We start from the raw sequence: 22,023 nt of genomic DNA on the forward strand, positions 1-22,023 counted from the left end.
AAAAAAAAAAAAAAAAAAAAAAAAAAAAAAAAAAAAAAAAAAAAAACTGCCTCTTTTTATTGCCTATCACCGAGTTCTTCAAGTAGACTGTTCACTCAAATTATGACAGAAACAACAAAAGACCATAAACGTCCCCTTAGGAAATGATTTTACAAATCTCACCATCACAGCCAGCATCATACCACACGCAGGCTTGTTCAAGATGTGTTTTGCATTGTGCAATAATTAAAACCAACCAACCAAGACATGAAAATATTTCAGCCACTTTCATCCCAAACAACATTATATACCTGCAAATTTTTTCTACTAATGTTGTGTTATCTTCAATTCATAGTATACATGTAGAGAGAGAGAGAGAGAGAAAACTGAATAGAAAAAAAAAAATTAATCCATTACCTCTGTTATAAGGGAGATGAGAAAGGTAGAATAGATACCTGGTAAAGAACTACAATTGTAGGCCTTGAACAACCATAAAGAAACTTGATATCCAAAACTTGAAGTTCCTCAAGCCTGAAATAAATAGCCACAAAAGAATAAGCAGTAGCCAAATGAATCAAGACAACAAAACCTTATCTTACCAACTAACAAAATAAATAAATAAGAAACGTAACAAATTATCACACAACTATCACTAGTTATTTCATGAAATAATAAGTTGCACAAAACAGGAATAGATGGCAGATGTAGAGAAAATAATGGCAAAAAATAACCGCCTCCCCCCAGGAATGTCTTGATTTTATTTGAAGGAAATTTCATAATTAACCCAAGTCCAGTAATCTAAATTGAGTACCTAATGTTAAATGCTTCTTTGAGCTGTCCTTTATTGTCAAAAGGAATTACCTGGCAAAAGAACAGATGACTTTGCTCATAATCCAAAGTGGTCAAAGTGTAACAGATATTTGAAAGCCATGGTGAGTTTTCGTGAAAAGCCAGAACATAACAGGTATTTGGAATTGAAAACTATGTTGAGTGTTTATTTGAAAAGTCCAACACAAATTACACACCTTGAACAAGCCATCATATAAATGAAGTCCAATCAATCTACAGTCTGGGTCTATAATACCAATCTGCAGATGAAAGAAAAACCATAATCAAAACATGAAAGAAACTCTTCACATGTTCTGAACTGTGTTGAAATACTATAAACTTGTGAAGAAAAAACTAATGAATTAGAAAACATGACAAAACAAATGAGCAACAGTTTGAAATGAATCCTAGACTGGAGGTACCTGACCACTGTCAGTAGGACGCCCAATGCGATCTGAGACGTCCCCCATTGCCCTGCCAGACATGCCAAAAAAATTGTAAAGATAGAACACTTGGAAGTATATTACATATACGACAATCCAAGTTTAATAAATTTTATTGAGCAAGTAGAAAATTAAAAATTCATTTAAGGCCTATTACTCATTTCTACCTTTCTTCAAGGATCAATGGATTAGGCCTATATCCCCGGAAGGAATATTCTGATCAATTATACAAAAAATAAAATCCTTTTGGTAGGATGCAATTTCAATCTATTATTTAAAATAACTAGATAAATAACTCAAAAGACATTTAATAATCAGAGATACGAGAGTCTTTATTAATTATTAGATACATCCAAAACTTGCAGAACTTCTTAAATCCCACTTCACAAAATGAAAGAAATGTAAATAGGAAAGCAACATGCTCTTTAGTTTTTTTATAGTTTAAACAAACGGACTCACATGAAAAGAAGATAATGAAAAAAACATGAAACTAATTTACAAAAACTAGAATAAATACAATCACATTAAAGGAAGAATAAAGGGGGGAGGGTGGGGAAAAACAACTATAGAAGTACTTGAACCTTGTAATAAGCTCCGAACTCTCCGTATCCCATTGAAGAACACAGAACTTGTACCGCTCAGTTGCTATGAAAAGAAAATCTTGTGCTTCCCCCTATTTAATACATGGGAAAGAAAGTCACAAAAAAAAAAAAAAAAAAAAAAAAAGGAAATGTACATTGAATATTTGTAATCAGGGCTTGGAAAAGATATAGCTCACGTGTGGGCGAAAAAGTTCCAGTGTTGCAATCCTCCCGTATATCGGAACATCCAACATAGGCTGCAGAGAAGATGCAGCTAGTGAGGAATGGGCCATGTGACCAAACCAAGGTACACAACTTCGAAATAGTATTATTCAGAGTTTTCAATCCTTGCACTTGTGGTGAATAACTCAGAAAACTTCGTACCATTACTAACCAAATGAAGAGGTGGCAGTTTCATGGTTCAAAATGGGCAATGACTATTGATAACTTGACGTAGATATAAACTTATATGGACTATATCGTTTCAAATCAATTGACATAACTTATTTCAACTTCAAACTAAGATAAATGGGCATATCATAAAATAAAAAATTTAGGAATAAAAAATTCAAAGCCAAAAGGAGAAAAAGAAAAACTGAAACTCTTGAAATTGAAAAATCTTCAGTTCCCTATAATTGAATCGTTAAAGAAGAATTAAGAGCAAGAGAAAGAAGGGTGATACCTGCAGGCCTTGAGCAGTAAGCAAATGAATTTCTATGCGGGTACATTTCCTGAGACCAAAATTTAGGTGTGAATAACTTAATCCGCATCGCATTGCATTCTTAAAGTAAGTCACAACGACAATAAGAAAGCTTATACGACAATGAAATGAAATAACATGAACCCCAGCCAATCTGAAGCATCTATGGTAGTTGTTTCATTCTGAACATAGAATTATTAAACCAAAGAAACCCAAACACACAAAAAGTCTATCGTGTACATACCAAAAATAAACAAGAAAACCATAGACCGGGCCAAATGGAGAAGGAATTCATTGTACAAAATGACGAACAAACGAGTATTAGCGGAAATTAAGAAGCCTAGAGATTAAGAAACTGAATTTCTAAACTTGTTGGGCCCAATTTGAGAAGCAAAAACCCTAGCTCGTGAAAAAAAAAAAAAAAAAAAAAACATATTTCCGACTAGCTTGGTTTATTACCAATTTCCATATGATCTGCATAAACCCTAGCTCCTATTTCGACTATCCGCACAAAAAAAAAACTCAACTGACCAAAAAAAAAAAAAAAATCGAACTTGGTAGCGATAGAATCAACAGATTAAGATAAGAACATACAAACAGAACATGTGATCCCATTCAAGCCCTTCAAAAAGAACCGTAAGTGTATGAATTAGAGACGGTGAAAGTAGAGAAAAGGAGGCATACGCTATAATGAGGTTGAGCTCCTGGGGGCCGGTGAAGTTGCCGACGCAGGAGTGAGTGACGTTGGTAGGTTTGTGAGCGGTGACGACATAGTTCCAGACACTCATCTTTAACCTATGAAGGTTGCGATTGTTCCGTAGGCCAAAACCCTACCTAACAGTTGCCGCTCGATAATGGCTCTTTATTGTGCGTTATAGATAAAATGGCCGGACGGCTCAGCCGAGGCCTACAGAAGGAGTAACTACCAAATCAGCGATCAGAGGTTTCAGGCGAGAAGAAAGAATCAAAAGAACAGTATATAAGAACTAACAAATTAAGTTGTCATCAATGAAATCATATGGAAAAAGATGGTTTAATTATTATATATATATATATATTTAACCATATTTGAGGGCTAAAATCGTCTGACTAAACCAAAAATTTGAATCGTCACTCGATCACTGCTACATAGTTCTATATCTTCATTTTCGTTTAAATGGTAGTATTTTTTTATTAAATTTTTGCACTTTTTATATTTTATTTACTTATTTAGAGAATAATAATTTTTATTGAACAACAACTAGAAGGTATTCTAGTGAAAATGTTACGAGCACCGGTGCTTTGTCAACATACCTCGATAAACTCTTGACTCACTCGAGCACATGCGTGGTCTCTGCATAGTTGGGGTATTGATCTCGTTGGATTGTTACTTCCAAGGTGCTCAATTCTACGCAACTAAGTACAAGCATCAGATTGTACGTTACTATAATGTTTACATAAAGCTACAAAGATTTAAGATAAGGGATCTCATCGTTTAGAAGGTCATGGTTGCAACCTGCAAGTAGACTAGGTGAGCCCTCAGGCTAACCTAGGAAGGTTCGTATAATACGACCATGCTTGGCAATGACACTTATCGTCTAGGAGACCTATCGCTTGCCTGGACTGTTGAGCACCTCATACTAGCCTTAGCATTCTACTTGTTGTTCTACTTAAATATTTTTTATTATAGATAATGAATGAGCGATCGTTAAAAACTTTCTTATCTCTACCATTGCTCCGTATTGCCTTAAATTAATCGAGTAAGTCTGCCAAAGCTCCAAATTGCCTTATAACAAAGCCACTCAACCCCGGGCTAGTGAGAAAAATGTCAAGGAGGTTGAGTCAAACAAACAAACTACGTGATATTATAAAGTAATTAATCGGCTAAGCGTGCAAAGATTGCAAAAGCTACTATACCTTTGACACGTGTTTGAGCATGTGGGTAGCTATGAATTGGTTATCCAAAAGATGACTTAACACGAGCCGAAAAAACTAAACCCAATTCATATAATTATTAATTTAGAGTTGGTCAGACGTATCTTTAAAATATTAAAGGACTAGATTGCAACACCTTCGTAAATTTATACGAATGAAGGCAATCTTTTACATATATAGATAAATCAAGAGTATAAAAACATAATTAATACATATTCTAAAGTTTGGGATATTATAATATAAGTTGATTTTGTGTAACAAGGATTAATTATTCATGAAATTAATGACGTCACAATTTAAATAAAATTTTCTACACATTAAATAAGATAAATTGGATTACATATAAATCTAATCCACGAAACCAAACGCTCCAGATACATTGTCAACTGTCATGATGCATGGTGAATCAATATATACATACATGTGTACTATGTAGAAGGCACGTGAGATGCACGGTATAATTAAATGAATGAATGAATTAATTAATACGCTAGTTTTGGAATTAATTAATGTTATTATTTAAATTATTCCAATTTCCACGCATAAAGGAAGAGGCAGAACTCGGACTGGTGAGACGAATTCATGCTCCGAGTCGAGTAATAAATACTGCCGTCGTCGCTCGGCTCCAAGCCGCCGCCGCTGCCGCTACCTTCCATGTCGCTCTCGGATTTCGGTGGGGCGGGTTTGAAAATGAACAATCCGTGACCCGTACCCGGATTGGTGAAAAGCCAATCGTGGACGTCCCAGAGGACCTGAACCGATCGCTGGTTGACGACAACCGTCTGATTGCCGCGAAATTTCCACTGCAAATTCTTGACCTGAACCAGAACAATGCCGTCGATGCTGATCCACATCTCGGGATCTTTAGCGCCGGAGGAGGAAATTTCAACGACAATATCGCATTCCTTGCGGCGGTCGTCGAATCTAGCCCTAGTGGAAAAGCATTTCTTAGCGAACACGTTTTCCTTTTTGTAAATCAAGAACGCTTCGACGAGCGCAGGTCTGGATTTGGTTCTTTTGTAGGCTTTCTTCTTGTAATCGCCTAAGAGCAAGACGACTTCCTCTTCGGCGACTAAGGCGACGTAGAAATCGGAGTAAGGTTCAGGTCCGGAGGAAAATTTGGCGGAGCGGACGTCCCAATAAATGTCGATTTGACATCCGTCTAAATCTAGGGATTTGTAGCCCTTTTTGCTCCAGAAGTTCCAAGGCTTAACGTCGATTTTGTAATTGCAATTGAAATCGCCTCGGAGACTGTGGATGGTGACGTTTAAGGTGTGGTTCATGAGATTCTTGCACCATAGAACGGTGACGTTGCGCCAGAAGCCGGCGATGTTGGCCTGGTAGAAACAGGTGACGGTGCTCTGAGCGGTTTTGGTGGTGATTGGTTCTTCGGTGATTTTCTCGGCTAATGGAGGGGGATTAGAGAGGGATTGGGAGCGCATTGAGCGGCTAAACGACATGGCTGGAACTGGAACAAGAACAGGAACAGAGGAACAATTGCATGGAGGAGGGATTGGGAATGATTCATTCAAGCTTGGATTTGGAGTGGCTGATTTCTTAGTTTGGTTCTGGTTTTTGGGGGAAGAAAGGGGATATGACAGAGGGAAGGTTAGGGTTTTGTGGAGAAATTTTCTGAAGCTCTGAGGTGGAGAAGGAGGAGGGAGGTTATGGAGGAAGAAAGGGGATTGACCTTTGACAGATGTTTTTTATTTTATTTTATTTTTTTATTTTTAATGTTTATCCATTTCATCCTAAAATTGCAGCTTCTACTTTTTACCTACTTTTTCCACCTCAAATCTCAAAATTTTCCTTCTAATTTAAATTTTTTATTTATAAATAATTTAGATTAACGAAATTTTCATCTTATAATAAATTGTAATTTAAATATTGATGCCAAAATAATTGAAAACAAAGATTAAATTAATAAAATATAGTTGAAATTTGCATTTTATTTTGAAAATATCATCAACTTTTAAAAAAAATCAATAATACTATTCAATTAAAAAAAATATTAAAAAAATGCATGTTTAAAAAATATATTTAAACTTTTATTTCAAAAAATATTTAAAAATAACTTTAAAAAGTTTCATTCAACTTTTTTTTAATTCAAAAATACATTATTTTTATTTTTTAAAATTACAAAATCATAGTTAAACTTTTACTTTAAATATAATTATAAACTTTCAAAAGTAACATAAAAAAATTTATGATGTGTCAATAAACTTTTTCGTCCATATATTTATGGTAATAATTTATTTGATTTTTTTTCTATAAAAGTAATCAGTTATTAAAAAAAAAAAAACTAAAAAATTCTTATATAAATGAAAATTACATAGAGTCTCTAGTAAATTATTTCTAAACTTTTTAACGTTCTTTTAATAGCTCACGATATTTTTTAAATTTGTATTTAAAGTATATATATATATATATATTTTTAAATCTGAAAGTATTTTTGAATTACTTAAAAAAAATTCAAAAGTTGAAGTGTATTTTTTTATTAATAATTTTTAACGGACTTTTTCTTCTAAAAATTTAATAGTATTATTTAAAAAAAGTGAGGAAAAACAAAATACAAAGCCTTCTAACTAAAAATGCTAATTACATAATTATTCAGCTAACAAAATCAAGAAAAAAAAAAGAATTTAATGGCTAAAAATAACACATAAAATATATATATATATAAAAGAAAGAAAAATAAAAAATAGAAGATTCCTAAACCATGGACAAAGAGAAGAATAAAAATAAAAAGAAAATTTACAAAATGCTAATTAATTAATTAATTAATTAAGTAATTAACAAATGTTGTCTGCTTTCCTTCCAGCCAACATAAAACCAGATTCACCACCTGTCCTCTCTTAATTAACTTAATTAATCATGCTTAACCCCTAAGTACCTTTATTATGAGCTTCCTAAATACAAATTAAGAATAACCACCAAAATCCCACAAATCTCGTCTGCCTTGGACTCTTGTTCTTGCCTTCCCCAGATGCTGAGCTGCTTCATCTCAAATAATTAAACAAACCCTCATTATTATTTTACACTTCATTTTTTTAAAATATTAATTAATTATCATTATTATTACCTCGATGCTGAATAGTCACATTTTCCATAACCTGTAAACAGAAAACAAAAAAAAAAATCCATTTTTTACAATAGCAAGGCTAGCGACATGTATCGGACTAAAACGGACAATATCTACCAACGATGGACTTCAGCTGTTACAAATGTTATTAGACCCAGACACGAGATAGTGTGCTAGTGAGGGATGGATTGTAAGATTCCATGTCAGTAGAGCTAGACACCAAATGTGTGCCAGCCAAGACGCGGACTCTCCAGCCAAGACGGGGACTCTCCAAGAAGGTGAATTATTGAGGTAATGAAACATTTCTAACCTCACCCTAATAAATATCATTTATATCTAGATATGAAAGAAGGAAGCAAGCAAGAGAGAGATTTTACTTGGATCTTTATTGGTCAAAGTGGCAGAGCCACCGAAATTGCAAGCCATATCGGAGTTGGCATTCTGTTTATAGAAGCGATTGAATGCATAAGAAGCATGAGACAAGAGCGTGTCGGGTTGGTAGCAAGGGCCCCCCTTTTGAATGGCTCTGCAATCCGCTTTCCCCAATCCACACGCCCAGTCCAGCGCATTCTGCAGATCGATCTGCGAAACTCCAGGCTTCGCCACGCACCACGAACCCCCCTCTGCACCCGTCGCGTTCCCTTCCGACGGCGTCCATGTCCTCGTCACTGGCACACCCGCCGCCGCCGCTGTCACCTCCCCTAAAAAAACCCACAACACTTTAGAGTCAATATTCGGCTGCAAAAACAGAGGCCATTACAAGACCCATGCTCTGTTTCAGATAAAGATGAAGTTTTGGTAAGAAAAAAAGCATACCCAGAAAGAAATGTTGGAGTAGGAGGAGGATCTCCAAAACCCAGATTTCTGTTCTCATTTTTTCTTCCTATTTTTTTGTTTATGGGTTTGAAGCTGAAGGGGGTGCAAGTTTTTAAATGCAAGTTTTTTTTTTTTTTTTTTTTTTGGGTGAAGAATCATTAGTTTCTTCAAGTGAAGTTATCTTCTTTTTCTCTCTTTTAATTTTGGAATTTTTGTTTTTTGTTTTAAAATAAATGGAGATGAGATTTAACATTTATGAAGAAGCTAAGCAGCTACTTTTTTGGACAGAACTACAGCAGTGGATTCCATCAGCCCAAGCTTTTTTCACAAGTTCGTTTCCTTTATTTCCTTTCATATTAATACGTTCATAGAACATCACGAGTTATTCCAACATGTTTTATTCTCTAAAAAAATTCATGAGAGATCACCGAACATACAATAGCACTGAACCATGAAGTTCTTATGGTTGAGTACTCAAAATTGTTGGTATAGGTAGTTCAATCTTGTAAGTTTTTCTTAATCAATTTATTTTTCATATCATTCTCATTTGAATATAATCTTAATTCATTTATTTACTTATGCGTCTCGATAAAAATTTAATTTTTATGTTTTGAATTACTTTCTGTTTGATGTATGAAGTTCTTAGATAATGTTGGTTTATTATCATATCGGCCCATAATTACTTCCGATATGTCATACATTTGAACATATTTTGATATTATTTTGTGAACATATTTTGATATTCTTCTGTGAACATACGACCACAAAAAAGATGAGGGTATGATTACCGAAAACTCGGCATTCAGGCGTCTTCATTCTTGAACTTATTTAATTTCGCTTGGAAAATATGGATATACAAAATCTTAAGAATCCGTGGGTTCCCAATTTTAAAAGAATTCCTACGCAATAGGTGCCTCTACTAAGATAGGACAAGTCCAGGGAAGGGAGAAAGGCTTTTTCGTTAGGTTAACTATACGATGTGTATTATCAACGATTTTCATAGAAAGTGGTTAGATGATGAATTCTAGAGCAGCATGGAGCGAAAGCTCTCCGTTACTGGCCTTAATCATTTTAACCTCTCGGGTCGAAAGTTTTAGGGCTGTAAACAACTCAATTCTCTTTGAAAAAGAAAACATTTAGCTTTATTGAGCCGCGTTCTTTCTTAGAGTATCCTTAAGTTTTCTTTTCGATGCTTAAGTCGTAAAGTGAACACATGAAATAAGATTTAGTTTGAGAGTGGATAATGAACTTAGTTTCAAGAGGAACGAAACCAGACCCATTTAGGACGATTTCGAGTAGGTTGGCCATGAAAAAAGTTAGGGTCGACCTTGCATCTCGAACTTTAATCGAATATGCTTTTATAGTTTAATTTAGTAGGTGTGATAATTATCTCTATATCTAATTTTAATTTTATGAAATTATTGTGTTATTTAACAATAATTTATCAATGAACATAGCCCACCAAAAATGTTCAATTTTAATGGATTGGGCTTTGAGCCTAACTTTGAGATGTTGGGCCTTCATATTCAGGCCCATTCCAGCATCCAATTTACTCTTTGCCACGTCACCATACTGGTATCAAGGAGCTTGGGAGAGTGAAGTGTCACCCGAACCAACACAAGTCCTTTCAACATGTTTTTTTTTTTTGTTGACTCGTATGCTTTCTAAAAAAATCTCAAAAGATCACCAACCCATTTGACAAAGCAATTTTAGACCATCGAAACGCAAAACCAAAAGTTCTGCATCGAACTTCAACCCCTAAGAGTTGGCCACGAGGCAATAACTTTTAGAGGCAAAAGGCTATAGAGATCTCCGATCGGGAAATGTATCCAAGCTTGTAGCTATTATGCGCTATTTGGACTTTTTAAACTTGACAATCCGAAACATTTGAGTAGCTAAAGGAGGAAAAATTAACCGAGACCTCGTTAGTAGCGACGAGCAAGAACGGATTGGAGGTTTGAAGAAAAACAAAGACAAACAACATAAAATTGCTAAAAAAAAAACCTTCGGTAAAAAGTGTAGTAACTATCAATTCTTTTAAACGTTTGTGATCTCGATTCATTCATGCATTCATTTTACACATAGACATTACAATATCAATCATCGTTATCCAACATATTCAACGTTTAAAAACTAAAATAAAATAAAATTCAAATAATTGATGTCATGAACATCCCAAACACAATAAAGCATTACCATTTTTGTTTGTCATGATTATGAAAATAGGTTGAATGAGAAGTAAAGACGAGGATTTTTATTTTGGATTATGCTTTAATTATCACAAAAATATAATTATATTTTGGGATATTAAAAAATTAAATGAAACCAAATAATTGCTACCATCCTTGTCTCTCACCAAATGCTCATATGGTCTAAGCTAATAAAAGTGGTTCATGTCCCTCAATTCTTTTTTCTTAAATTATTCATTTTTAATTATTTAAGCTTTCAATTTTATATCCAAAATAAAAAATGAGTATACAAATACTCGGTAAGTAGCTCATTGAGTATATTCATTTCAAACAAACCCATATGTTCATAGCTCACTCATAGCACTCGAGTATATAAATCAAGTCTCAAACTATAAGAGTTAAAATAATGTTTTAACAATGTGAGATCCCACGTCGGTTGGGGAGAGAAACGAAACGTTAGGGTGTAAAAACCTCTCCCATATGTATTTTAGAAACTTTAAGGGGAAGCCCAGAAGTAAAAAGCTCAAAGAAGTCAATATCAGCCCAAATTGTATTAGAGCCAAACACCAAGCGGTGGGCCAGCGAGGACGCTGGCCCCTAAAGGGGAGTGGATTGTGAAATCCTGGATCAAAGCGTGGAAACTTCTCCTTAGTAGACGCATTTTAAGAACCTTGAGGGGAAATCCGAAAAGGAAAGTTTAAAAAAGACAATATTTACTAGCGGTGAGCTTGAGCCGTTACAAACAATGTCATGGCAGATCAACTTTTTACTCGAAATCGAGTCTAATAAGTTCACTATTGAGTTATTTTTTTAATCAAATTGGGAATAGATTCATATGGGATTCTTACCAAAATATCAGGTATTGATTGAACAATGTTGGAAAAAGACATGAGATGGGGATCTCAAGATCTCTAAGTGAAAGCTTTACCATTAAAAGTAAGCTTTGAAATGACCAAACCCAATTGCTTATAAACTAAACAATATTCCAAAACAACAAAAATAGATATGAATCAAACAAAATCATAATAATTCTTTCATGGGTTTTTTAATTGCTCAAGTTCGAATGATCTATCGAACTTAATCCACGTGATTATTTATGTAAATTAGTCAACTCCAAATTAATTATAATTATTTAGACGATAAGAACTCAAAATACGTAACGACTACGATAGTATGATAGTAAAAATTGTAATTACTCGCTTTTCAAGAGACTCGAGTTATATATTGTCACTAACTGACACAGAAGTTTCAAAAGACATGATTATTTAAACCGTTTAAAACGTGCATTCATTATCGTACAAAATTTTGATTAGTAATTTACTTGTCTTGTTCGTCATCAACAACCCACTTTATTGATACTCGAACTGCAATCCCGTCACATGTTTCAATTCATAGTTTTCATTGAACATTGTAGGCTTTTTAATGTGAGAGGACGACCCCCATGCTTGCCAACAATTCTAAGAAGACTCATGCATCTTCACAATTTACCATCATAAGGAATTAACTGTGAACCCCTGTTCACTCTTAAGAATTAACCACTAAACTCCTAATAGTCCCCAAGTCAACATTACAGACCATCGAGAATCAACCTAGTTTACGAACCCTTAATCGTCTTCCTATAACAACATAAACATATCATTCATGAAATATATCATCAATAAGTTATACAAATATTAATGAGTTAGATGTGGCACAAAATATAGCCATTAGTAAGTTAATTAGATAATAATTAAATAATAATAATAATTTAATAAAAGGTATTTAAATTATAGTTGAAGTAGACACAAAGACAAGCAATGTGAACAGCTTTGGGGACATAAGGCATATGCTATATTTTTTCATACTACCAAGAAAAATATCTCAGATTCCTTTTATTCAAAAATAAAATAAAATAATAATAATAAATATTTAATAAAATTTATTCGATAATCTTAAATATAATTAGATTTTTTGAAATCGAATTTTTTAAACACTAATAAAAATAAATGTAAAAAAAATGAAAATATATATTATATTATTAAATAAGGTAAGTTGGGGGTAGGCTTAATATTAAAAGTTGATATCATGATTTTGAACTACAAAACTATATAGTATTAAATATAATATAAGGTTTTGAATGTGTAAATGTGACAAATTATGCCTAGGTGTTTGCCTATCAAAACACCGGGAATATTGGCTCTCTGTTTTCTTTTTCTTTTTCTTTTTCTTAATTAATTAATTAATTAACACTAATCAATAATTAATTATTTTGTTAGGCTTCTAGAAGAAGCCATTTTTAGAGTATTTATTACAAGAAAAAAAGAAGAAAAATACAACATGTCTTCCTCTTTTATAATATTAATAATAATAATAATAGGATGAGGTATAAATTTATTTATTTATTTATTTAAAAATTTGATATTGATTTTTTTCTTTTTGGCAAGCTGTCTAAAAAGAATCATGAGGTAAAGGGTGAGTTATCTTCACATCTTGCCAACTTTTTTCTTTTATTTCTTTATTATTCTTATTATTTTAAGTTAATTAAAGTCAATTTGAACATAGTTTAGTTGATTAAGACGTATATAAGTATCTAACCAGTCTCTTGTAATAACTCATGGTCACGTTACCTACTCCTCAATTTTTAAAGGGTAATGACTATTCCCACGTACCAACACAAGTCGGATGACAAATTTTTAAGAGATCACCCAATATAAAATTGCTTCAAGTAAAACACGTTTAACCACAAAAAATATAGGAACTTATTAGACCGTTTTTAAAGTTTAATGATGTATCATATAATTGAAAGTTAATTTACTAATAATTTTTTAAAAAAATAATATTGGATTCTTGAACAAACTTAAAATTAAAAATAAAATAATAAAAACTACTTTAAATTGAACAAAAATTTCTAAAATATTTTTCTAAAAGTTAAATATGTAAAATTAAAAATTTATTAGGATATACATTATGGAGTTTTGATTTTTAAAATAATTTATGGGTGGAATGAGTTGTTTGGTTTTCTTTTTTCTTTTTTCATTTTTAAGTAATTTAATGATAATGCAATTCACGTTGAATCTTAATACTTTTAAGATATAATTAATTTATGATAATTGAAATTAAAGTTAGAAAAAGAAACCATTCCAATTCCAAAATTTATTTATTTATTTATGAGATTTTTACCATATGTGTTCAAAATTTAAAAGACAAATCGAATATTATTAGGGATTTGTTTTAATACATATCTTTTTTTTATTATTATTATTCAAAAACTCTAATCAACTGTGATATCCTACATTAGATAAAGAGAAAAACCAAACATTTTTTATAAGAACGTGAAAACATCTCTCTAATAGACATGTTTTAAAACCTTAAGAGGAAGTCTGGAAGGGAAAACCCAAAGAGGACAATCACTGCTAGCGGTGACTTGAGTTATTACAAATGGTATTAGAGCCAGACACTGGACGACATGCTAACGGGGATGCTGGACTTCCAAAGGAGGGTGGATTGTGAGATCTCACATCAGTTGGAGAAGAGAACGAAATATTCCTTATAAGGGTTTGGGAATCTTCTCATAACAGATACATTTTAAAACCTTATAAGGAGAAACTTGAAGAGAACAATACTTACTATCAGTTCAGTTACATTAATTGAGCCAGGTCGAAAATCAAAATAAAAAGAAAGGATAATTAATTAATTAATTAGTTAAGGATTTTAATCTAATGATGTTTTAATGAGATTTGGATTACCAACAATTGTCTATACCCCTAACAAAAAATGTCAATAATGGTAATAAAAATTTCTCGAATCACCAAAGTTTTAGGGTTCATAAAGTTTTTGTTGCTTTCTAGTTTTTGAAATTAACGCTATCAATTATGACTTGTTGTAAGATCTAAGAAACAATCTCACTGAGAGAATCAAAATCTCGAGTTTTTTTAGTTCAATAACAAATTGAGATTCGAACCTCTAACCTCTTCGTCAAATAAAATCAAAACACTATCAAGAGAATTGAGATATTGACTTTTTTTTTAATCGAGATCTAAATATTTAACCCAGATTAGTTTTTGAGTTTGGTGAGTTAAACGAGAATTTCATTACATGATTGAAAGAACCAGCGCAATTGAACTGATTAGATTTTTTGAACTCCTCTCGACACCTCTTTACAAATATTATCAATCATCATAACACAGTTTTTTGACAAGTAGGATGTACTTATGCTAGTACTCAACCAACGTAAGCAAACTTCGAATAGACATGACAACATGTATAATGCCATGTAACTTTCATCATTCCCAATTCGGTAGAGACTCGATTTGACCACACATACTACTCGACAATACTTAAAAGAAACCCTTAATCAACAATGTGGTCCAAGAAAAAGGCTCGAGCTAGTCTAGAACTTCAAACTCTCTAACTTATAATACTGCATTATAAGGTTTAGGAGACGTCTAATCCTCCTAATAAAAAAACTAAGTACGAGGCTATGTCTTTTTATCGTCTCTCGATACATCATGGACGATCTTTGTTCGAATCTTGTAATTGAAGCTAGAATTAGAGAGGACTAAAAAGTAAATTCGTCGAGAAATGAAGGACCCATTAGAAAAGTTATTGTTCGATGAAAGTTAGAGAAGCCCATGTGTGCAAATAGTGAAAGTTTGGTTTTGTAATAAGAGTTGACAAACACAATGGAAGGAAGGGTTTCTTTTGGGGGTAGAAATACAAATACCAATTCTTTTGGTGCACTTTTTGTTGGGCTTTTGAAAAACAACCAATTTCATGTGCAAATATCATGGGACCCTAAAAATAAATAAATTACGAAAATTATTGTAGAATTTAAATAAAAGAAAAAAAAAAAATTGGACCCACTTTTCAAATCAAAGTCAATTCAGACCCCAAATGAAGTGTCCACCTCATCCAATTGCTTGCAAAATTGATGACATGTCATGTACGTACTGTTGTCTTTGGCCATGTGGGTATCTATTATCTGTCCAATCTGTCTCCTCACTACCTCTCATGTTTCTTTCATATATTACTTTTTTCTTTTTTTAAATATAAAATAATATTTCATCCTCCCGATATAATCGATAAGAAATACTTATATGAATCGATAGTTACGATTATTTATACCAACAAGTGTAATCTTATTGTAACGATCTATACCCCAGATTCAGAATCCGAATTCGATACCTGATAGCCTCGACATTCTAAGAGGGAAAATTATCCACACGCACCAACATCAGTACTTTCAGCATGTCTTTTCCTTATTCACATGTTTCTTAGAGAAATTATCGTAAGAAACATGTGAGCTACGGGAAATGAATGAGCACTTTATTAGTATAGATAATAACTTTGTCATAGTCATTTAATTCTGCTCTCATTTAGATATGGTTTTGATTCATTTATATACTCTTACTCGAGTATCACACTAATGTTGAGTGATCTTTTAAAAAATTTTGTATAAGCGCGTTCACGTTGACAAAATAGCGCAAAAGACTCGTGTCGATATGTAGAAATGTTCTTGAGAATAGAAATAATTTTCATTCGTAAAAGCATTTCAAGACAAGTAGACAACGTTGTCATGTAATAGAATGCAGGAGAATGTCGAAACTCTGAAATATATTTTGATTTATTTAAACATTTTATTGAAATGAATGTATGGTTCTTTAAAAGATTCCCCCACACACATATATATATATATATATATATATATATATATAAATAATTCATGTAGGGATGATCTCTCATTATTGGGTGTTTATAATTTATTTGAATACCATTCATCCAATAATCATTTCTTAAATCTAATTTTAATAATTTGAAAATATACATTTTTTTCTTTTTATAATATACAGAAATCTTTAATAGATTTCTTTCCATAAATAATAGAGTTTGGATGAACTTAAATTTGATAGAAAGTATCGATAACGAACTTAAATTTATTAAAATAACTGAAACAACCGACCCCATCAAATTCATCCGTCGTATTAAATTATATGATCAAATGAGTTAAAAGCCTAAAAATGATTAAACAACTCACGTCGTTAAATTAAATCACTTCAATTTTATCATTTTAAAAAATATTAAATTCCATCTACGTTTTCATATATATTACGGATATAGACGGAATTAAAATTTTTGCATTAAGATTAAGTTAAAATTTCAACCTAATTTTAATAAACAAAATTGGAGGTATTAATATGACTTGAAAACCCAAGGCATTGATTGAGGTGAGAAATATAAGATCCTATATTATTTGGAGAGAGAAATAAAATATTATTTATTATGGTGTGAAAATATATTTCTAATAGACGCATTTTAAAATTGTGAAGCTGACAGCGATACGTAACGAGTCAAAATAAATAATATTTATTAGTCGTGAGCTTAAACCGTTTCTTATTCTTATTACGATTATGTTAAAAAAAATAATTTCATTAAGATTAGGTTGCATTGTATAAGGAGAGAAAAAAAAAACAAAAAACAAAAAAAACACTTGGCCCTGCTACCATTTGTGGATGTCACTTAGTTGGGATACACTTTAACTCTGTTTCCAAACGGTCGGCTTAACTTCCATGAAGGTTCAAGCTTAATTCGGGTTTGAGATCCAATATTATTAATTCCACCATTGTCCCCTACGACCTTTATTTTAATCTCTTGTTTTTTTTAATAATTATTTTTAATTATAAAAAAGACGGAAAATAATCCAAGACAATTTAGCTCAGCTCAAAAGTTGACATTTTTTTATTGAGTCAACTTAACTGATTAACCTCAAGAACATCTTACGTTTGTAACTAAGGTTAGTGGTGCATTGTTAGTTGTAAATTTATGAATAGATATGTATATTAAATTAGTATGATTTTTAAGATAATTAAAAAAAATAGCTCAACAACTAATATATATATATATTTTCAATCTTATTTTCTAATATTATATATTTATTTATTTATTAAAGGGATAAATTTTATAATGTATTTTTTAAAAAAAATAAATATTTAAAAAGGTTGCAGCTTGCAGGACGGCAAAGGGTTGACCCAGTAACCAACGAGGAGAAAAGAACTGCCAAATTCTTTCACTGGTAAAGCTTAAACACGGTTATTCACGCGCCTCGAGACTGCACGCGCTTTAATAATGTTTATTTATTTATTTATTATTATTATTATTATTAATATTAATAAATTGAGAAAGAAAATAATATGAAGCAACGCATGCCACGTGACAACAGCAGAAACTACCTCCTTGCACGTGCCGATTTGATTACGTCATCTACGCCTAAAAACCACTTACGGCTCCTCTAACGGATACAACTTCCCCAGCACGTGCTAAACTCTACCCATCCCTTCCTGGAGTCACGTGCCATTGTATATATATAAATAATAGTTTATTTGTAAGTAGAGATGTCTACTGAACATGACCTAAACGAGTTAAGAGATAATTTTTTTTAATATAATTTTTATTAGAAAAAATGTATAACATTCTAATAAATGCATCAATTTTAAATATTTAAATTTTAATATTAGAATTAGAAATATTTTAATAAATATTTTATTTATTTATTAGGAGTTGTATTTATTACCCAATAAATACACGTCAGAATCTTATTTATTTGTATTAAATCACGACAAATATTTGACTCCCATCCTTCTATTAATGTATCTACTTTTCCAAGAGAAAATTTTAAAAACTAAAATAAATTCAATTTTCTCACCTTTTAAATGTGTCAAATATCATCATTTAATTTTAAATTTAATATGTCCTCCACCTTCAAATGTTTTTTAATTTTTTATTTCTTATTTTTAATATATTTTCTATTTTTTAAATGAATGAAAAGTTATAATATTAAATTTGTTAATTAAAATTTATTAGAAGATTTTTTTTAATTTTATTGATCAATTAGGTATTAACTTAAAAATACTTTAACTAGATACCAATCTCGACACGGATGAGGATTGAAGCACAAAGCTGAAAAAATACACGAGCTAAAATTCCACTCACTCGTGATAAAATGATAAGGTGGGAGAATCGATTAAGAAATGAACGAAAAAAAAGATTGAAATAGGGATGTTCATTTATCGTGCATGATCCCACCTATCACAAAAAGGAGCTTGAAATAGGAGGTCATAAGCTTAAGACACAAAGATGCTCCTTTATCATGCAGGGTCCCGACCACTCCAGCGAGGGAGCAAGAAAAGATTTCTCGATTCTTGTTCTTACCCAAATTCTCGTCTCTCTCACTAAAGGTTGAAATAGAAGGCAAAGACAGGTAGGCTTCCCCGTCTCCACTCCTTGGTCAATTGTATTCTCTATTCTCGTCCTTGTTCAATTTTTCATCGGGGTCGATGCAAAATAAATGAATTTTTTTTTAATGGAGATAGAAAATTGAAATAGATAATTTGAGTATGAAAAGGAGGTTAAAATGGGGAATTTGATTTTTAACCAAGATTGAGAATCAAAATCTCCGTACGCCCAACGCATAAATACCCCCACAACTACTTCCTCGCGCTTCCATCTCTCCCTCTCTCTCTCTCTCTCTCTCTCTCTCTCTCTAAGCATTGCTTCTGAGCGAGCTACAGAGTCAGATACAGGCCGACTTCCCTTCTTCTGATTCGAATGTCCGCATTGGGTCTTCTTCTTCTTTTTCTACAACAACTTCAATTCATTGTTTCTATAATCGATTCGATTCGATTTTCGTATTTGGTTTCTGGGTTTCTTTCTGTTTCTCCATAAGAAATGTTAGAACAGCTCGCACGAGGCTCAGACGGGGAGGACCTACCTTACGAATCCGCCATTAATTCCAATTCCAGTCAAAATTCCATGAGCAGTGACAGTTGCAGCAGTTTCAGTCGTCTCTCATTCGACGCCGCCACTGATTTACCCACATCCCGATCCTCACCGGAGAGTCTCGATTTAAAGCCTCACCGATCATCTGATTTCGCTTACTCTGCTATTCGTCGTCGGAAGTCCAAACTCACCTTCCGTGATTTTCGTCTCCTCCGCCGCATCGGTGCCGGTGACATTGGCACCGTCTACCTATGTCAGCTTAGAAACTCAACCGAAGGTTGTTATGAAGATGAAGAAGACGATTCCTGTTTGTACGCCATGAAAGTGGTGGATAAGGATGCTCTGGAATTGAAGAAAAAGGTGCACAGAGCAGAAATGGAGAGGAAAATATTGAAAATGCTTGACCATCCGTTTTTGCCTACTCTTTACGCTGAATTTGAAGCTTCCCATTTCTCTTGCATCGTTATGGAGTTCTGTTCCGGCGGCGATTTGCATTCTCTCCGCCATAAACAGCCGCGGAAACGCTTCTCTCTCGCCTCTGCAAGGTACAGAAACAGAGCATCCTTAAAACTCTGTTTTATATTATTTATCCATTTTCATCATCACTGGAAACACACTGAGATTCTACGTAGATTCCTGGAAAGCTGCAACTCTTCTGGAACGATTGAAATTAAAATATTAATGTTTATATATATAAATATATATATAATTGAATTCACAGGTTTCAGTATGTTTTTTGTTTGCTTGTGATGTCAAAACCTGAGATGTTACAATCTTGTCTGCTTTAGCTTTCTGCGATGTATCCTTCAATGGATATTATTAAATTAATTTTGTGCATAATATTCAGGTTTTACGCCGCTGAAGTTCTTGTTGCTTTAGAGTATCTTCACATGCTTGGAATTATTTACAGAGACCTTAAGCCGGAGAATGTTCTCGTCCGATCAGATGGTCATATTATGTTATCGGATTTCGATTTATCTCTCTGTTCCGACGCTACTCCAGCCGTTGAATCGCCGAATTCCTCCCCTAATCCGGCATTGCCCGACTCAACGGCGTTCCCCAGAACCAACGCCGCCGCTGCCGCCTCCACAGCTCCATTTTCCTGCCTCTATAATCGGCTTTTCCGGTCGCGGAAGGTCCAAACCTTGACACCCAACTGGCTCTTTGTTGCGGAGCCTGTCTCCGCTCGGTCGTGCTCCTTCGTCGGTACCCATGAATATGTCTCGCCGGAAGTTGCCGCCGGCGGATCCCACGGCAACGCCGTCGACTGGTGGGCGTTCGGAGTGTTTCTCTACGAGCTGATCTATGGCCGGACGCCTTTCGCAGCGTCATCGAACGAGACGACGCTAAGGAACATCATAAAGAAGCCGTTGACGTTTCCGACCACGGGGTCGTCTGGGACGCTTGAACACCACGCGCGGGACCTGATATCCGGGTTGCTAAACAAAGACCCGACCCGAAGACTCGGGTCGAAACGCGGATCCGCCGACATAAAAAAGCACCCGTTCTTCAAGAGCCTGAACTTCGCCCTCATTCGGTCGCTGACTCCGCCGGAAGTTCCCGGCGTTGTAGTTCCGCAGAAGCCAAAGCCGAAGCCGATAGCGTCAAGCAAAGCCAAGGTGAAGCCGGCTCATTCAGCTGGGTTCGATTACTTCTGAAGGAATCGACGGTGGGTAGGAAGGCCACGTGGCGCACCGACACAGCCGGGTTTTTTAACTGGCAGATGACAGTCAAACGTGTATATTCGATCTGCTCCCATTTTCCACCTCTCCCCATCGACTTTGACGTATGTTTAAGTGACCTCCTCGTGATACTATATTATTTTCCCATTTTTATAACTTCCAAGAAAAAAAAAAAGAAAAAAAATTAATTTCATCCTTTTTTGGTTAATTTTTTCCATAAATCAATCAAAAGCCTTTCCCCTAAATAATAATAATAATAATAATAAAACATAAATAATTATCTCTATTACCCAAAACAAAAAAGCCTTTCCCCTAATTTATTTATTTTTGTAAAAAGGGTCCCACAAATGGCAATGCTTAGACATTTAAGATATATTCATCATGTGGGGAATAATTGGGGCAAACCCAAAGCATGAACGGCTAAGATTCTCTCATCAAACCCTTTTATTTAAAATTAAAAATAAAACAAAATCTAAAGATTATAGCATTTGAGTTTTAGAGGTAAAGCCGAAGCAAACATACACCATGTAATAATAAAAATATAAAAAAAAAGATTTTCTTTTTCTTTTTCTTTTTCTTTATTTAAATAATAATAATAAATAAAATTTCATACAAGTCGAGGTTGTAAATGCGGAACTTTGCGAGGGTTTTGGAAGGGGGTGTGAGGAAGCACGCGCGGGGTGGAAGAGGTAAGGTAGAGCGCGTGGTGGAGACGTGAGAAGGAGTGCGAAGGGGGGTTATGTGAGAAGTGATCAAGACGGGACCGTTTTGACAACACATGGAGTGTCCTGGACCTGGTGATCACCTGCCAACCAGGCAGCCAAAACAGGCATCTTTAAAGCACTGTCCCCCTCCCCCCTTCCTCTTCTTGTCTTAACACTGTACCCAAACAAGACAATTCCTTACCTGTCTCTACCCACCAATTCCCTTTCGCCACGTGTCCCCCCTTTTCCTCCTAATTAATCTTTCTAATCTATTACAAATCATACATATTCATTTTCATTTTTTCTTCTTCTTCCTATATAAAATTATAAACCATGATTTATATTTTCTTATAA

The 22,023-nt window shown here is 33.6% G+C and overlaps 4 protein-coding genes across 6 annotated transcripts in view; 1 reads left to right on the plus strand and 3 right to left on the minus strand.

Moving 5' to 3' along the window:
* The window catches only part of LOC111495534 (DNA damage-binding protein 1a), a 10,305-nt gene extending 6,766 nt beyond the window's left edge, over nt 1-3,539 (minus strand). Inside the window, exons 1-9 of the mRNA XM_023145611.1 lie at nt 3,523-3,539; nt 3,216-3,438; nt 2,514-2,562; nt 2,029-2,088; nt 1,832-1,923; nt 1,230-1,281; nt 1,005-1,067; nt 791-840; nt 435-510 (exon numbers count right to left, since the gene is read on the minus strand). Of these exons, the coding sequence (XP_023001379.1) occupies nt 435-510; nt 791-840; nt 1,005-1,067; nt 1,230-1,281; nt 1,832-1,923; nt 2,029-2,088; nt 2,514-2,562; nt 3,216-3,319 (546 nt within the window). The 5' untranslated portion in view covers nt 3,320-3,438; nt 3,523-3,539. The remainder of the gene's footprint in view (nt 1-434; nt 511-790; nt 841-1,004; nt 1,068-1,229; nt 1,282-1,831; nt 1,924-2,028; nt 2,089-2,513; nt 2,563-3,215; nt 3,439-3,522) is intronic.
* Nucleotides 3,540-4,739: 1,200 nt separating this feature from the next.
* On the minus strand, nt 4,740-6,223 carry LOC111495579. Its single transcript, XM_023145680.1, has one exon. It carries the CDS (start codon nt 5,903-5,905, stop codon nt 4,970-4,972), a length of 936 nt encoding a protein of 311 aa, XP_023001448.1. The 5' UTR covers nt 5,906-6,223; the 3' UTR covers nt 4,740-4,969.
* Nucleotides 6,224-7,198: 975 nt separating this feature from the next.
* On the minus strand, nt 7,199-8,504 carry LOC111495602 (glucan endo-1,3-beta-glucosidase 13). Of its 3 annotated transcripts, none has more exons than XM_023145710.1 (4): nt 8,344-8,503; nt 7,905-8,228; nt 7,528-7,558; nt 7,199-7,442 (listed from the first exon to the last, which is right to left on the minus strand). In XM_023145710.1, the coding sequence occupies exons 1-4, from the start codon at nt 8,399-8,401 to the stop codon at nt 7,355-7,357; spliced, it is 501 nt and encodes a 166-aa protein (XP_023001478.1). In that variant the 5' UTR covers nt 8,402-8,503; the 3' UTR covers nt 7,199-7,354. The 3 variants fall into 3 exon arrangements, with proteins under 3 accessions (XP_023001478.1, XP_023001479.1, XP_023001480.1); XM_023145711.1 differs by having other exon boundaries at nt 7,199-7,439; nt 8,344-8,498; XM_023145712.1 differs by having other exon boundaries at nt 7,365-7,448; nt 8,344-8,504.
* A 10,500-nt stretch (nt 8,505-19,004) lies between these two features.
* Nucleotides 19,005-21,128, plus strand: LOC111495562 (protein kinase PINOID-like). The gene is made up of 3 exons (XM_023145658.1): nt 19,005-19,120; nt 19,157-19,828; nt 20,131-21,128. Exons 2-3 carry the CDS (start codon nt 19,233-19,235, stop codon nt 20,939-20,941), a joined length of 1,407 nt encoding a protein of 468 aa, XP_023001426.1. The 5' UTR covers nt 19,005-19,120; nt 19,157-19,232; the 3' UTR covers nt 20,942-21,128.
* The last annotated feature ends 895 nt before the right edge of the window (nt 21,129-22,023 follow it).

This window comes from Cucurbita maxima, unplaced genomic scaffold (genome assembly GCF_002738345.1).
Source record: "Cucurbita maxima cultivar Rimu unplaced genomic scaffold, Cmax_1.0 Cma_Scf00021, whole genome shotgun sequence".
Taxonomy (NCBI): Eukaryota; Viridiplantae; Streptophyta; class Magnoliopsida; order Cucurbitales; family Cucurbitaceae; genus Cucurbita; species Cucurbita maxima.

What these genes read in the sequence shown, in the direction of transcription:
- LOC111495579 (XM_023145680.1), bottom strand. Translation starts at nt 5,905, where the DNA reads ATGTCGTTTAGCCGCTCAATGCGCTCCCAATCCCTCTCTAATCCCCCT.
- LOC111495602 (XM_023145710.1), bottom strand. Translation starts at nt 8,401, where the DNA reads ATGAGAACAGAAATCTGGGTTTTGGAGATCCTCCTCCTACTCCAACAT. An exon ending in ACTCCAACATTTCTTTCTGG is followed by an intron (nt 8,229 to 8,343) that starts GTATGCTTTTTT and finishes GGGTTTTTTTAG; the next exon opens with GGGAGGTGACAGCGGCGGCG. An exon ending in TGTGACTATTCAGCATCGAG is followed by an intron (nt 7,443 to 7,527) that starts GTAATAATAATG and finishes TTTGAGATGAAG; the next exon opens with CAGCTCAGCATCTGGGGAAG.
- LOC111495562 (XM_023145658.1), top strand. Translation starts at nt 19,233, where the DNA reads ATGTTAGAACAGCTCGCACGAGGCTCAGACGGGGAGGACCTACCTTAC. An exon ending in TTCTCTCTCGCCTCTGCAAG is followed by an intron (nt 19,829 to 20,130) that starts GTACAGAAACAG and finishes CATAATATTCAG; the next exon opens with GTTTTACGCCGCTGAAGTTC.